Source organism: Bos javanicus, chromosome 26 (genome assembly GCF_032452875.1).
Source record: "Bos javanicus breed banteng chromosome 26, ARS-OSU_banteng_1.0, whole genome shotgun sequence".
In the NCBI taxonomy this organism is placed as follows: Eukaryota; Metazoa; Chordata; class Mammalia; order Artiodactyla; family Bovidae; genus Bos; species Bos javanicus.
The window spans coordinates 15576076-15593443 of NC_083893.1; the positions used below are offsets into that span (position 1 = coordinate 15576076).

Sequence of the window (17368 nt, forward strand, 5' to 3'; positions counted from 1 at the left end):
CACCCAAGATCAGGAACCAGACAAAGATATCTCTTCTCATCGCTTCTGTTCCACATTTATTGGAGGGCCTTGCTAGGGCAATTAGGTAAGAGAAAGAAACAAAAGGTATTCCAACTGGAAACAAAGAAGTAAAACTATCTCTGTTATCAGATAACCTGATCTCATATATAGAAAATCCTAAGAAATCCACTGAACTCCTATTAGAACTAATAAGTGAATTCAGCAGGCTTGCAAGACAGAATCTCAGTCATATTTATTCACACTGGCCATGAACAATTTGATAGTGAAGTTACAAAAACTATTTCATTTACAGCAGCAGCAAAAATAATATAATACTTAGGAATAAATTTAACAGAAGAAATTCAAGACTTGTACACTCAAAACTACAAAGCATTATTGAAAGAATTTTAAAAGACTTCAATAAGTGGAAAGACCTCCTGTGGTCATGAATTTAAAACTAATATTGTTAAGCTGGTCATACTCCCCAAAGTAATCTACTGATTCAGTGCAGTCCAAATTCCACCCACTGTTTTTGGGGAATTAACAAGCTGATTCTAAAATTTACATGGACTTTCAGGGTCCCAAAATAGCCAAAATAACTTTTTAAAATAAAAATTAAAAGTGAAAAAAATTGGAAGACTCACACATCCATTTTCTAAATTTACTACAAAGCTACAGTAACCCACTCCAGTGTTCTTGCCTGGAGAATCCCAGGGACAGGGGAGCCTGGTGGGCTGCCGTCTATGAGGCCTCACAGAGTCGGACACGACTGAAGTGACTTAGCAGTAGCAGTAGCATAGACCAAAAGTATGGAATAGAGATCCCAGAAATAAACCCTTGCATGTATGATCAAATAATTTTCAACAAAGATCATTCAGTGGGGAAAGTTTTTCCAAAAATGATGCTAGGAAAATTGGATACACATGTACAAAAATGAATTTGGGCCCTTGCCTTACACTGTATACAAAAATTAACCTAAAACAAATCAAAGAACTAAATATAAGACCTAAAGCTATGAAACATAGAGGGAAAGCATCATGACATTGTATATTGCAGAGTTTTGGATATGACACCAAAAGCACAGTCAACAGAAGAAACATGGAAAATAGGACTTTATCAAAATTAAAAATTTTGTGATATCCAATGTCTTATAATAACTTATTATCGAAGAGAATCTGAAAAAAAAATATATGTAACTGAATCGGTTTGCTGTACACCTGAAACTAACACAATATTGTAAATCAACTATATTTCCATTTTTTAAAAAAAAAATTTTTGTCAAAGAACACTATCAGTAAAGCTAAAAGGTAGCACACAGAATGGGATAAAATATTTGCAAATAACATACATGATAAGAGATTAATATCCAGAATATATATAAAACTCAACAACAACAAAACAACCCAATTCAAATGTGGGCAAAGGACTTAAGTCAATATTTCTCAAAAGAAGTATACAAATGGCCAGTAAGCGCATGAAAACATGCTCAATATCATTTGTGACTAGGAATATGCAAATCAAAACCATAAGATACCACTTCACACTCACTAGGATGGCTATAATTTAAAAAAAGATTTAAGGAAAACAAATGTTGACCTGGATATGGAGAAATTGGAGCCCTGTGCATTGCTGAGGGAATGTAAATTGGTGCAGTCCGTGAGGAAAACAGTTTGAGCATTCCTCAATAACTGCTAAACACAGAGTTATCATATTGTTGTAGCCACGTGTGCCGGGAAACAAACTCACTCAGAAGGACAATGCAGACAGTGGAGGGCAGTTTATTACACCGGCGGGCCCAGGGCAGAGTCTCCTCTTAGCCAAGGACCCCGACCAGTTTTTGTGAAAACCTTATATACCCCAAGTGTACATGTTCAAACCCACCTCCCCAAATTCTCTGAAACTAGTCTGAACAAAGGAAAAGAAAGATACAAAGTTAACCAGTGATTCATATGCCTTAAACCCGTGATTCGTATGCCTTGCGCCTAGGTAGTTAACAGTGGACAATTATCAATAGGCCTGTGGTCATACCCCAGTAAGCATAATAGAATTTATGATTCTATTTGGTTACACAGATAATTAGTGTATTCTTTTAGGCGATGGCGGAGAAGGCAATGGCACCCCACTCCAGTACTCTTACCTGGAAAATCTCATGAATGGAGGACCCTGGTAGGCTGCAGCCCATGGGGTCACTAAGAGTTGGACACGACTAAGCGATTTCACTTTAACTTTTCACTTTCATGCATTGGAGAAGGAAATGGCAACCCACTCCAGTGTTCTTGCCTGGAGAATCCCAGGGACGGGGAGCCTGGTGGGCTGCCGTCTATGGGGTCACACAGAGTCGGACACGACTGAAGTGACTTAGCAGTAGCAGTAGCAGTTTAGGCGATGGAGAGTCTAGATACGAGCCCTGGGGCTCTTACATCCGGGGGAGGGGGTGTGTCTGGTTTTCCAGTTGGTATGTCGTTTCCATAAATACTGGGCATATAGCTCAAAGTCCACAGTCCAGCCCAAGATGGAGTCCTGCTTTCAAGATGGAGCCTGTTCTGTCTTCAGTATGATCCATCCTTCAGTATGATCCATCAATCCCATTCCTAGGTATTTACCCACACAAAAGATTTTACACAAATATTCGTAATAGCATTATTCATGATCATCAAAAGGTGGAAACAATACAAACGTTCATTACCTGATGAATGGATAGACAAAATTTGGTATATACATAAATGGAATCTTATTTAGCCAAAATAAGAAATGAAGTACTGATTCATGCTATAACATTGATTTATGTTGAAAATATTATAACTGAAAGAAGCGATACACAAAAGGCCACATATTGTATGATTCAGCTTTAGAAAATGTACAAATCCATAGAGACAGAAAGAGTAGTGGTTGTCGGGGGCTGATAAGAGTTGGGCCGGGGGAATGACTGATAATGTGTGTGCATATATTCTAATATTATTGCTCAGTCGTGTCTGACTCTTTGTGACCCCATGGACTATATAGCCTGCCAGGATGCTCTGTCCATGGGACTGTCCAGGCAAGAGTACTAGAGTGGATTGCAATTTCCTCCTCCAGGGGATCTTCCCGATGTGGGATTGAACCCGTGTCTCCTGTGTCTTCTGCACTGCAGGTGGATTTTTACTTGCTGAGCCTTAGAGGAAGTAGCAGTGATAAAAAAATGTTCTAAAAGTAACTATGACAACAGTTCAACTCCATGAACATACTGAAAAACTGCTGAATTGTATACTTTCAAAAATGAGTTTTATGGTATGTGAATTATATCTCAGTTAAAAAAAAATGGACATAAATAACTCAGCAGTATTTTAGCATGAAAGGATTTAACTCTGAGACTCTTCTGACTTTTCAATGAGGTTTGCTGATGATGCCAAACTAGAAAGGATGTGACCGTTCATAGAGAGGACAGCTGCCAAGTTAAGAACAGCAAATTTGGGGTGGGGAGGGGATAACTTTTTTTAAAGTGGGGAATCTATTATTAAAATGTATGGCAAAATGTGATGGATATTTTCCTATGAATAAATGAGGATCTTTTTAAAAAATGCTTGATTATGGTGGGCACCATACCAGAGGGTACAAGTTGCAGGTTATAAAAACAAAGCAAAAGTTTCCATACCCTGAAATGGTTTGATATATGACTAAGTCTCTCCATCTGACTTCCAAGATGAAAGGCCCCAAGATTCCTTCCTCTTTCAAAGGATAAATTCACAACAATAAAAAAACAGCTAACTACTGAGAGCTGAATATGTGCTAAACGTTTTTGCATGCATTTTCTCATTTTCATTTCCCCATCATCATTGTGACATGGTTGTAGAGAACTTACCCAAGGTCAGTCAGCAAGTCAGTGCCTGAGCTGGGCTGCAGCCCCACTCCTGTGTGATTGCCAGGACCCCACTTGTAACCGCTGGATTATACTTTCCATTATCTTGTTTTCTTCCTCTGGGGGAGATTCCCCCCAAGAGTGTACAACACCTGAGGTTCTACCCACACTAAGTAGGGGAGACAGTGGAGTAGAGAGGGAATACTCGACTGGGAGTCGGAGACCAACTTTGCCGATAATCAGCTCCGTGACCTTGGGCAAGAAGCTTGATCTCTTAGAGGCACTGTTTTCTGATTTGTAAGGTGTGGAAAATTTGTCCTAGCTGTCCCTGAATGAGGTCCTTCCAGCTAGATCATTTGGTCTGAGTCCCACCTCATTTATCTACCACTAGGAAACCAGTTGTATAGAGACACTAAGAGGAACAAATCCTTCAAGCCAGAGACAGTGGTGATTTGGGGAGCCTGGACTTGGGTGTCAGACTGATGTGGCACGGCTTCCATCGCTAATCTCAGGATGATACTGAATAAGTTCTGTAACTTCTGTCCCCATATTCTAAAATGAGTATAATAATAGGAAAGGGTATAAATAAAATGAGTATATAATAATATAAAAGAAGTATAATAATAATAAAACTTTCTGGGTTTTCTAGTGACTAAGACTCTGTGCTCCTGACGCAGGGGACCCAGGTTTAATCTCTGGTCAGGAAACTAGATCCCGCATGCCTCAGATAAAAGCTGGTACTCCCAAATAAATAAATAATTAAAAAAATAAGCTTTAAAAAAGTAATAGCATAGGGTGCTATGGCATAAAGTGGTTGTGAGGACCAAGTGAGACCTCTTTAGGGAGCTTACAGCAACTCTTAGCATACAGTAAGTAGTGATTATTATACATTATTTAATGATATTATAATTTATTTAGTATTATTATTGATGATTATCATTATAAAATTGGAGAAGGCACTGGCAACGCACTCCAGTACTCTTGCCTGGAAAATCCCATGGACGGAGGAGTCTAGTAGGCTGCAGTCCATGGGGTCGCGAAGAGTCGGACACGACTGAGCGACTTCCCTTTCACTTTTCACTTTCATGCATTGGAGAAGGAAATGGCAACCCACTCCAGTGTTCTTGCCTGGAGAATCCCAGGGACGGGGGAGCCTGGTGGGCTGCCGTCTACGGGGTCGCACAGAGTCAGACACGACTAAAGTGACTTAGCAGCAGCAGCAGCATCATTATAAAATAGATATACAGAATCTCTTAAGGGTAAATAGTATAGGTTTAAGTTGCTCAGCCAGATCAGACTCTGGTGTTCAGGTGACCTGCTTGGGCTCTGCTCTAGAAATATTCACATCAGGAATGGCCTGCTGGGTACAAGGGCATTAGATTGTCATTGGCACCCTAGAGTTTCCCTCTTGTTAACTTTGAGCCAGTAATGCCACTTTCCTCTATAAGCATGGCATCTTATTATAGTTTACCATATGAATTTTGGCTCAATGAATTTTGTTTACCCAAAAAAATCAGAAACAATAGGTGATCAATGAGAAATACGGCTAAAACATTTGACTAATGTGTGCTGTGAAAAGAAATTACCACTCCCTGGAAATTTCCCAGTGTGGGTGGGGAATTTTTCTCTGTTTCAATGTTATTGGAAAATATAATAAGCAAGTATAATGATAGATTTAAAAACTCTATCACAGTGTTATTTATAATGACATAAATGGTAAACATAACACTGACTACTAAAGAGCCATTAAGATCAAATATTAGAAAACTAGTTTTAAAGTTGGGGAAATGTGCACTGTAGAATAAGTTGGGTTTTTTGTTTGTTTGCTTCGAAAAAAAAAGCATGTGTTCTGATCCTAATTTTGTAAGTGCTTTGTACATTTGTAGAAAAAATATGAAATGCTACAACAAAAGTATTAGCAGAGATTATCTATGGGTGTAGGATTATTGATTGTTTTAATTTTCTTCTTTATACTTCTCTAATTTTTTATATTTTCATGGTGGGCTTATATCTCTTTGGAAGTCAGAGTGAGCACAGAAGTTATTTTTTACTAATAGGAATTCTGTCATATTTCTTCCATGAGGCTCTTCCATCGCTTATAAAGTATTTTATCTGACTGTGGTTTAATTCTCAATCTATGCATATTGGTTTTTTCCCCTTTTAAAAAAAGAGTACGACTTAGGAATAATATGCTTCATTGATTTGTGAACTCATAAAATCATGCAGTATTGAGGGCCAGACACAGCTGTTGCAAGATTGACTGTGACTCTGAAAACCAATAACAGATAATGAGAAAGTATCATCAACTAGCTGACCTTTCTCCATCTAAATCTATTACTTCCCTGTTGAAAAACAATTTTCAACTCTGCCTGAGATTTAGTGTCTGCAAGTCAACTTTGAATCTTAAATAAAAGAAAGAAATCAACATCCTTCCTCTCCTGTCTTATTTTATATGATTGGAATCACATCACTCAAAGAGTGATGTGAGGTTGATGAATCCAGGGCTTCAGTTAAGAAAATAAAGGATTGCCTACAATTGCAATTTGAACTAATTTTTCAAAAACAATACTGTAATATTTGGAAAAATCTGAACTGCTCAAACACCAAACCAGTTTGTGCCCATGAGAAGATTAGAATTTTGTTCTCTGGCTGAATTTTTCAGATACCATTTTGATATATCTTTTTAATACTGTAAAATTACATTAGAAAAAAGTTCAATGAAATAGTAGACAGTCCCTGGGAGTAGAAGTTTATAGGCAAGATCAGGGCTTTCTGGTCATAGGAAGGAAGGAACCAAGGGTTAAATGGATGTCTCTCACCACAGCATCCCTCAAGGGAAGACTCGGCCCAGATTCTCCTCCTTCAAGGTTGGGCGATCGCATAGGTCCACCCAGAGACCCAAAAGTTTAAGGTGTACATTTCTTCATGTATATGTTTGGAACCTCCTACCACCCCCATTGTTCCTTCATGAGCCACACCTGTTCTGTAGTGCCTTCCAGAAAATAATGCTTCCTTCATTTTCTACGCAGATGCTCCATCTCTGTTCATATATGCTACGGCCTTGGGCAATGACTTGCAGTTTCCCAAAATAAGCAATGTTCTCTCTCACCCTTGGATCTTTACATGGACCTTTATATATTGTCTTTGAGAATATGGCAGACCAAGCTTCTTTGGAGCCACTAACCGCCCAAGGCCCTATTTCCCCCAGTTGACAAAAGTTTTGAGAAAACTATAATTCCCATGGAAATGATATTAGACATAGATAGCAAAATTGAGGATAGCTACTGTGTGCTATGATAGTTTTTCCCCTAATGGGAATTATTAAAGGCTCTGAGAAGTCCTGCAGTTAAAATGGAAAAAGGAAAGCTTGTTTAACTTTGTTTAACCCAGTATGTCTCTAAATGATTAACCAAGGAACCATGTTTTGCATAAATTCAGTGTAATACACTTTCAAAAATTTTGGTTTCAAGCATGGGAACTTTCATACGAATTTGTGAGAAGGAGAGGAGAGGGCACTTTTCATGACTGTTAGCTACTTTCTAATGTAATTGTGATGTTGTGATTGACACGATGGTTCCGGGCTGACCAAAGAACGGAACTGTCAACTCTTTAGAGTCAAATCCTTACCTTTGGAGTTTGAAGAGTTCATCTCATCAGACCACTGCAAGTAAGCAAGCACAGGAAGTTGGCTTATACTAACAGAAATCACTTGTGATGCACCTAAAATCCATAATGCCAATGTGATATTCTGTTGCCACGTAAGATCATATGCTGAGTGATCAAGAACACAAACTCTGAGGTCAAAAAGACCCTAATTCAAATCCCAACTTCCCAGCTGACCACTTAGGTTACCTTATATGAGTATCACATAATAATACTACCTACCTCCTGAATTAATCCAACCATCTCATCCTCTGTCTGGATGTCTCAACCTCTCACTCCTCCTCTTGCCCTCAATTTCCCCCAACATGAGGGTCTTTTTCAGTGGGTCAGCTCTTTACATCAGGTGGCCAAACTGTTGGAGCCTCAGCTTCAGCATCAGTCTTTCCCGTGAATGTTCAGGGTTGATTTCCTTTAGGACTGACTGGTTAGATCTCCTTGTTGTCTAAGGGACTCTCAAGAGTCTTCTCCAGCACCACAATTCAAAAGCATCTATTCTCTGGTGCTCAGCCTTCCTTATGGTCCACCTCTCACATCCTTACATGACTACTGGAAAAACCATAGCTTTGACTAGACGGACCTTTGTCGGCAAAGTAATGTCTCTGATTTTTAATATGCTGTCTAGATTTGTCATAGCTTTCCTTCTGAAGAGCAAGCATCTTTTAATTTCATGGCTGCAGTCACCATCCACAGTGATTTTGGAGACCAAGAAAATAAAGTCTGTCACTGTTTCCACTTTTTCCCCTTCTATTTGCCATGATGTGATGGGACTGGATGCCATGATCTTCATTTTTTGAATACTGAGTTTTAAGCCAGCTTTTTCACTCTCCTCTTTCACCTTCATCAAGAGGCTCTTAGTTCCTCTTTGCTTTCTCCCTTTAGGGTCATATCGTCTAGATATCTGAGGTTATTGATATTCTCCTGGCAATCTTGATTCCAGCTTGTGGTTTTTTTCACATGCTGTACTCTGCATGTAAGTTAAATAAGCAGCTGTTTCATAAGATTAGGGAGTTACTTTTATTTCCTCCACAGAATGCTATACTTTGAAATGTCTTAAACCTGGTTACTTCTGGGAAGATTTACTATATATGGCTAGTTCCACTATACATAAATTATCAGCATCAGATACTGAAATCTGCCTCTGTCATCATTCAGGCCATATTCTGGCTCTGTTTGGGGGAAATTTGGTCACTTTCTCAACCATTCAGCAAGTTGGAGAATGAGGTCTTGTAGGCTTGATTGAGAACCTGCCTTATTTTAATTATTTTCAAATATGAGCTTAGAGAAAACCAGATATAATTTGGTATTCCACATCAACACTGTCATCTAAGACAGACCTGGTTTCTACTTTTCTGTTCCATCCACATCCTTATTGACTTATTAATGTGAGCAGAATCATGCATGGCTTGATTTTTGGATCAGATATTATAGTCGCCACACTCATAGAGGAAGGAATCAGAGAAAGTAGACTACCTTTTAGAGAAGGCAGATAATGCAGGGTAAGTCTAGTTGGAGTTTAAGGGAGAAGGGATATTTTACTAGTTTGTCTTTAAGGACAATCTCTCTAGGCAAAGAAGAGTCCATGGAAAGGAAGATATGGAAGGTGGAGATATCCACTATGGCAAAGTGAACATGTGCTAAAGGAATAATTTTGAGTCTATGAATGAATGCCTTTGGGACTTCTATCTAATGCACTTGCTACCTTCCTTCCTGCTGCTACTGCTACTGCTAAGTCGCTTTAGTCGTGTCTGACTCTGTGTGACTCCATAGACAGCAGCCCACCAGGCTCTGCCGTCCCTGGGATTCTCCAGGCAAGAACACTGGAGTGGGTTGCCATTTCCTTCCTGCTACCACCTTCTTATTATCAGTTATGAAGCAGGGAATAAAATTTATTTTATTTATTTAGATACATCTCATTACCTATTTCTTCCTTACTTGTATAGGTGGTTCTGTCCCTGTAAGGAAAGTAAAGTGTTTGTTGCTCAGTTGTATCCAACTCTTTGCAACGCTATGGACTATAACCCTCCAGGCTCCTCTGTCTAAGGGATTCTCCGGGCAAGAATACTAGAGTCGGTTACCCTTTCCTTCTCCAGGAAATCTTCACAACCCAGGGGTTGAACCTGAGTTTCTTGCATGGCTGGCAGATGTCTGAGCCATCAGGGAAGCTCTCTGTTCCTGCAAACCACCGGATAAATCTCAGTGGAACTGGCATCTTTGAGGGTGGGATATTGGCAGGGTAGGCCGTGACGTTTTGAAATCTGGTGTGCGGAGGGTCCCTAGGTCTCTGGTATGTTCGCACACAGGGTGCACACCCCTGTATGTGTATAGGCCTCCTCCCCTCTTCCATTTCAGTTGCTTTGCCTGTGCCTACCTTCATTCCTTTTCAGACTGATGGTTATCCCTGGAGGATGAGGAAGCAAATAGTACATTCTCCTTCACTAGTACTCTGCAGAGGTCACAGTGACCTGCTTAGGGAATGGTGTGCTAGGTCACCTCTGCTTCTGAAAATGGGAAACCAGAGAGTGGGAGGGGGGCAAGACAGATATCAGAAAGGTCTCCATAACAGGACAGAGAGTATAGAACCATTCACCAAGCAGAAACTTTGGTTGATAAACCTCTAAGATTTTTTAAAATTTATTTTTAATTAGAAGATAATTGCTTTGCAATGCTCTATTGGTTTTTGCCATACAATGACGTGAATCAGCCATAAGTATACAAATATCCCCTCCCTCCTGAATCTCCCTCCTACCCCGCCACCCCAACCCAGCCCTCTAGGTTGTCACAGAGCACCGGGTTGAGCTTCCGTGTTACATAGCAACCTCCCATTAGCTATCTGTTTTACATATGGTAATGTATATGTTTTAGTGCTGCTCTCAGTTTGTCTCACCCTCTCCTCACCCTCTGCCACTGTGTCCACAAGCCTGTTCTCTACATCTGTGTCTCTATTTTTGCCCTGCAAATAGATTCATCAGTACCATTTTTCTAGATTTCATATATATGTGTTAATATACATTATTTGTTTTTCTCTATCTGATCTACTTCACTCTGCATAACAAGCTCTAGATTCATCCACCTCAGTTCAACTGACTCAAATTTGTTCCTTTGATGAGTGAGAATTATTTCATTGTATATATGTACCACAACTTCTTTATCCCTTCATCTGTCGATGTACATCTAGGGTGAAAGCTGTAAGATTCTCAATGGCTCTCAAGTAAATATCTGCTGTGCATGCATGCCAGGTCATTTCAGTCATGTCCAACTCTTTGCGACCCTATGGACTGTAGCCAACCAGGCTCCTCTGTCCATGGAATTCTCCAGGCAAGGATACTAGAGTGGGTTGCCATGGCCTCCTCCAGGGGATCTTCCCATTCCAGGGATCAAACCTGTGTCTCTTACATCTCCTGGTTCTTTAGTGTTCTCTAGTGCCACCTGTGAAGCCCAAATATCTGTGGTAGGGGTTACCAGTCACAGTGTAACCATGGCTTCTGTCGCTTTATTTCAGAACGCCAACCAGGCACCTCTATGGCCAACTCCAGTGCCCTTCCTTCAAGTTCAGCTGGGATCAGCAAGGAACTGATTGATCTGAAGCCCCTCATCCAGTTCCCAGAGGAAGTCGCCAGCATCCTGATGGAGCAGGAGCAAAATATTTACCGAAGGGTCTTGCCAGTTGACTATCTTTTCTTCTTGACCCGGGGCTTGGGCACAACAGAACGCCAGAGGTCCCTGCCCTGCCTCAAAGCATCCATCTCAGCATCCATTCTTACCTCCCAGAAGGGAGAGCACAATGCCCTCGAAGATCTTGTGATGAGATTTAATGAGGTAAGAAGCCGCTCTCAGATGTGTTGTGATTGAATCACGAGTAAGTGCTTGTTTTCATTTTTAGTTAATTTTTAATTGAAATATAATTGATTATCATGTTGTATCAGTTTTTGCTGTACCGCAAAGTGAATAAGCTGTTCATTATACGTATGTCTTTTTAGATTCTTTTCCCTTATAGGACATTACAGAATATTAAGTAGAGTCAGTCCCCTGTGCTATGCAATAGGGCCTTATTAATTATCTATTTTATATATAATAGTGTGTGTATGTCCATCCCAATCACCCAATTTGTCCCTCCCCCACTCTCTCCCTGGTAACCGTAAGTTTGTTTTCTGCATCTGTGACTCTACTTCTGTTTTGTGAATAAATTCACTTGTACCATTGTTTTATATTCCACACATAAACAATGTCATATGATATTTGTCTTTATCTAACTGCTAGTAAGTGACGTTTAGGCATTTCCCCTTTTAGGTCTGTTTGTTACTGCTATCTCATCTACCTGTCTGTCTTGACGCTTCCATGATAACTGTTTCCTTTCCAGGCAATGGGATAGACACACTGTCATCCTCCCTTTCACTCCACTCTACCCTTCAACCTAATTGAGCCCATCTCCATCCCCTAGCATAACCATGTTCTACAAGCTTTCACCCTTTGGACAACCAGAACCCCTCATTTTCTGTATGCCCTTGCCAAAATGTTCTCTCTGGGCTCATGTTCAAATAATCTCCTCCTGGTGCTCGTAAGCCTAGGTGTCTTAATTTGGAGTTTGATGACATGATCCCTTGCCCATGGGGTCCTTCTAGCCCACTCCATCTTCTATTGTCAGTTCTCCCCCGCAGAAATTAAACACCAATACACCTGGGTCAGAAGAGCTGGGAGGAACATGGTCTTGAAGGACAATGAATTGCCTCATTCCTGACCTCTGTATACCATCAATTTCTCAGCCCCAGAAAGTCCCTCCAAGGCCTCCGAGACCTTGCCAGAAGCAACCTCTAAAAAGGACAGGTGTGACCAGAGTCTGGGAACACCTAGAAGGGAGGTATTGCAAGAGGTCTAGGAGCTTGCTGGGAGCAAAAGAGCCAATTGCTGGACACCCTGTGACCTTGGACCAAGGATGAAGGACAGGATAGAGAGGCAGGTCTCTAGAGTCAGGGGATGCTGCACTCTTGGACTTAAAGAATACTTTCACTCCATAGCCTAACTCCACACCCAGAGCTTTCTGTTCTATATTTTATTTCTTTTAGACTTCATTTCCTTGTCTTGAATATTAAAACACAGAATTTCAGTCTGTGTGTTTGGTGGTTGTTGGTTGGTTGAATTCCACAAATACAGTAGTTTCCTCGTCATTTAGTAAACTACCTAAATGCTAAGAGACTATCCTAGGTCTCATATATCTCTGATTGGCAGAGGATCAATCAACCTTTGTTACTTAAACACTTTCCAACCATAGCAGCTCATCTTGCAGCCTCCATAGCCTGTCAATCATGACCCTGGTGATGGTTGTATCATGACAGTGAGGCTCAGTGGATGAAGAGAGTGTTAGAGGCTGAGCTCAAACAGTTCTTTGTTCCAGAGATGCCCTGAGCATCATTCCTCAAAGGGAGATCCATGATTCATAGGAATTGCTAATAGTCATCTGGCACTGTCGTGCTAATTATTTAACCTGTGCCACTTATTTGTTCCTCGCAACCAACCTTGGGAGACAGATTCTTGTCATTAACCCCGTTTTACCAAAGGGGGAACAGACACGAGGAGATGGAATTCTTTTCAAAAGGTCACATAGGTAGTAGGTGGCAGCGATATTGAAGCCCACAGAGTCAGGTCTCAGAGCCTGGGCTTTGAACCAAAACATGAGAAAAAAAAATCAGACAATCCCAAATTGAAGGATATTCTACTCTTCAAATGCGTCAGGGTCGTGAACGGTAATTGTCAAAAACTAGAGGAGACCAGGAATTTTGTGCTCAACTAAATATAGCTTGGGGTCCTATTACATCCTGGACTAGAAGAAGGATATTGATGGGAAACTGGTGAAATTCTAATAATGCATGTAGTTTAATGCGAATGAATGTATCAATGTTAACTTCCTTGTTGTGATAATGGGACTATGATTATGAAAGATGCTAACACTGGAAGAAGTTGGGTGAACTATGTACAGGAACTCTCTGTATTTTTGTAACTTTCCTGTAAATCTAAAATTACTTCAAAGTTAAAGGATTTTTTTAAAAAAATAGTGAAGCTCAGAGAGGTTGAGTCACTTGTACAAGGTCACACAGTGGCTGAGTGATGTCAGCATCCAGATGTCTGTCTTTAAAGTATGTTTTCTTCTCAGTTGCCTGCCTCTCTACTTGTTGAATTACCAAGTTAAAGTTTGTAGTAAAATAAGCATTTCTGACTTAGAGTTTAATTAGCCCAAGGTCTCCTTTAACTTCTTGTGCATCTACTCTTTTTCTACTTCTCCTACCATTTCTATTTTTATCCAATTTCCTATTACCATTCATTCATTCATTCACTCACTCAAGATTTATTTATGGAGCGCCTACTATCCTGTAACCTTCTCTTTTTTAAACTTTTGTGTTAAACATCTCTTTTAAATAAGAAATTAGCATCACCGACTCAATGGGCGTAAGTTTGAACAAACTCCAGGAGTTAGTAAAGGACAAGGAAGCCTGGTGGGCTGAAGTCCATGGGATCTCAGAGAGTCAGACACAACTTAGCGACTGAACAACAATATAGGATGAAAATTTACAACATTATTATCCCATGCTTTGGTTCTTTCAGAATTCGGTATACTTTCCGATATATAAGTGCACTTTCCTCAGTGGAAGTAAAATATACTTTTGTTGAACATGGGAGAATCTCAAAGACAAGAGTGAGACAAAGAGAAGAGTGAGCTTCATTGCTAGTCACTTAGGAGAAAGGCAAATGCATTTGTTCCCACATTCAGTCTTGCAGTTGACGTGTTTTCTGCACTTCTCAGAAGCAGGAGACCATAGTGGAAAAGCTCTCAGGAAAGTGAGTAACAGTCTGTGGCTGCCAGAAGCTACCAGTCTTAGACTGTAGTCAGGCAGGGGCACAAATCTATACCAAAAAAGGCAGAAATTGTGTGCAGTGTGAGTGACACAGATGGTGGGAGCTGAAGTATCCAGGTGGGTGATCAGACTCTGCTTCACGCGGGTGTTTGCGGCCAGGCCTTGAGGGGTGGTTGGGATAGAGGGGGACCATCTCAGGAAAGGGGAGGAGGCCATTCTGGGCAAGAATACAATACAACCAGTTCTTGTCATGAGCAGGAAAGCCTCATGGTCTGAGGCAGCTTGCTTCTAATTGTCAGGAGAACGTGATCATGAGCTAGAAGTTTCCCAAATCCTAACAACTCTTTACATAAAGACTTTAATGTTGGGGAAAGGGAAGACTATCCCTCATTCCTGTCAGGCAGTGTTGCATAACTTTAATTCTTAGGAAAATACGGTGAAAATGCAACTCCAAGTACAGTCATGAAATAACTGAAAGGGGTTTGGCTTACGTTAAGGAAGGCCAGGAGCTAAATCATTTAAAATCAATTTAGACTGTGGCTTGGAAGCAGAATTTCTCCCCCTTTCCCCTTCTCCTGCCCGATGTCAAGACTGGTACTTGCCAGTGACTTTTCTTTATCCTTGTAAGTAAGCAGAAGCAGGCACGAGAAGCCAGCCCCCAAGCCAGTGGTGGTCAAGGAGGTCCTAATGAGAAGTAAAAAGTGTTAGTCTCTCAGTCATGTCCAACTTTTTGCGACCCCATGGACTGGAGCCCACCAGCCTCCTCCGTCCATGGGGTTTTCCAGGCAAGAATGTTGGAGTGGGTTGCCATTTCCTTCTCCAGAGGATCTTCCCGACCCAGGGGTCAAACCTAGGTCTCCTGCATTGCAGGCAGATTCTTTATCATCTGAGACACAAGGAGGTCCTAGGGGTGGGCTCGATCCTGCTCCCCTTGGTTTGGAAGGCAGGGCTTGCTGGAGCCTTTTGACCCAGACACCTCTCTGTAGTCATATTCTTGTTCTGAAGCTCCAAGAAGCCAGTGTTCTCTCTTCTTCCTCTCAGGCTCAGCAGGCTCACTTCCTGGCCACCCCCAATGTCTCTTGCTCTGACAATCTCAAATCATATTTTTCTTTTCCCTACTCTTCCTTTCTCCCACCTCTACTTCTAATCCACATTCTTTTTGATCTTACTGTTTTTAGTTTCTCTTCGAATTCCAGAGCCATTTATCTCTTCGAAAAGGAGACAGAGAGGCATTTTTTGGTAGATAATTTTTCCAAAGAGATGACATACTTTATCACGTGCCTTTGAGAAGAGATGAAAGGCAAATACAGATGGATGAGCATCCTGACTTGCTTTGAGTTCATGCCCTTTTCTTGTGAAGGGCTGTGATGGAACATGGTTTGGGGAAGCGGTGTATGAGTCACTAGTTCTCAAACCTTATGCCTCCTCAGTATGGCCTGCTTTTGTCTGGTTGTCCACCCACTGATGGCCTTTGGGGTCAGAATTCATCATCCTATGCCCTGAGAGAGCAGTTTTTCTTTATGAGTAGGTCTTAGCAAGACCATTCTCAGAGCTCCTCTCTTCAACCAGCTGATCCAAGGGCAGGTGGTGAGCCCAAGACTGAGCCCTCAGTTAGACTGAGACCCCAGGAGGCTCAGGAGAGATTCTCCCTGGCTCTTTACCCTAGGTGACCTTCCTGCACCCTCCCATGTTTGGTCAGCCTGAGCCATCATCAACCTGCTTCTCTAGACACACAAATGTAGGCAGCCCAGAGTGACACTCAGGTGCTGCCTGTCCCTTCCATCTGGTGAGTTTCACCAGATGTCAGTTCAACAGTGTAAAGGGCACCCCCTCTATAAAGAGTGCCAAGGTGCAGCTTAACTCTGTAGGAAAGATCATAAGAATAAATAAACCATCTGACCAGAGAAAGACTGTCTGGGCTTGAGTCCTTTCAGCCAGAATCTCCGTGCTGTTCTGTTGCTCAGTCATGTCTGACTCTTTGCAACCCCATGGACTGCAGCACGCCATGCTTCCCTGTCATTCACCATCTCCCGGAGTTTGCTCAAACTCATGACTATTGAGTCAGTGATGCCATACATCCTCTTGTCCTCTGTTGTCTCCTTCACCTCCTGCCTTCAATCTCTCCCAGCATCAGGATCGTTTCCAATCAGTCGGCTCTTTCCATCATGTGGCCAAAGGATTGGAGTTTCAGCTTCAGCATCAGACCTTCCAATGAAAGTCAGGGTTGGTTTCCTTTAGGATTGACTGGTTTGATCTCCTTGCAGTTCAAGGGACTCTCAAGAGTCTTCCCCAACACTACAGTTTAAAGGCATCAATTCTTCAATGTTCAGCCTTCTTTGTGGTCCAACTCTCACATCCATACATGACTACAAGAAAAACCGTAGCTTTGACTATATGGACTTTTGTCAGGAAAGTAATGAGTCTGCTTTTTAATATGTTCTCTAGGTCGGTCATAGCTTTTCTTCCAAGGAACAAGTGTCTTTTAATTTCATGGCTGCATTCACCATCTACAGTGATTTTGGAGCCCAAGAAAATAAAGTCTCTCACTGTTTCCACTGTTTCCCCATCTATTTGCCATAAACTGATGGGACCAGATGCCATGATCTTAGTTTTTGAATGTTGAGTTTTAAGCCAGCTTTTACACTTTCCTCTTTCACCTTCAAGAGGCTCTTTAGTTCCTCTTTGCTTTCTGCCATAAGGGTTGCGTTATTTGCATATCTGAGGTTATTGAAATTTCTCCCAGCAACCTTGATTCCAGCTTGTGTTTCATCCAGCCCAGCATTTCATATGATGTACTCTACATGTAAGTTAAATAAGCAGGGTGACAATATACAGCCTTGATGTACTCCTTTCCCAATTTTGAACCAATCTGTTGTTCCATGTCTGGTTCTAACTGTTGCTTCTTGACCTGCATACAGGTTTCTCAGGAGGCAGGTAAGGTGGTCTGTTATTCCTATCTCTAAGAATTTTCTACAGTTTGTTGTGATTCACATAGTCAAAGGCTTTAGTGTAGTCAATGAAGTAG

The 17368-nt window shown here is 41.2% G+C and overlaps 1 protein-coding gene across 1 annotated transcript in view; it reads left to right on the forward strand.

The window, feature by feature from the left end:
• Positions 1 to 17368, forward strand: part of PLCE1 (phospholipase C epsilon 1) — a 369702-nt gene that overhangs the window by 196727 nt on the left and 155607 nt on the right. The window contains exon 4 of the mRNA XM_061402841.1: positions 10998 to 11314. Within this exon, the coding sequence (XP_061258825.1) occupies positions 10998 to 11314 (317 nt within the window). The remainder of the gene's footprint in view (positions 1 to 10997; positions 11315 to 17368) is intronic.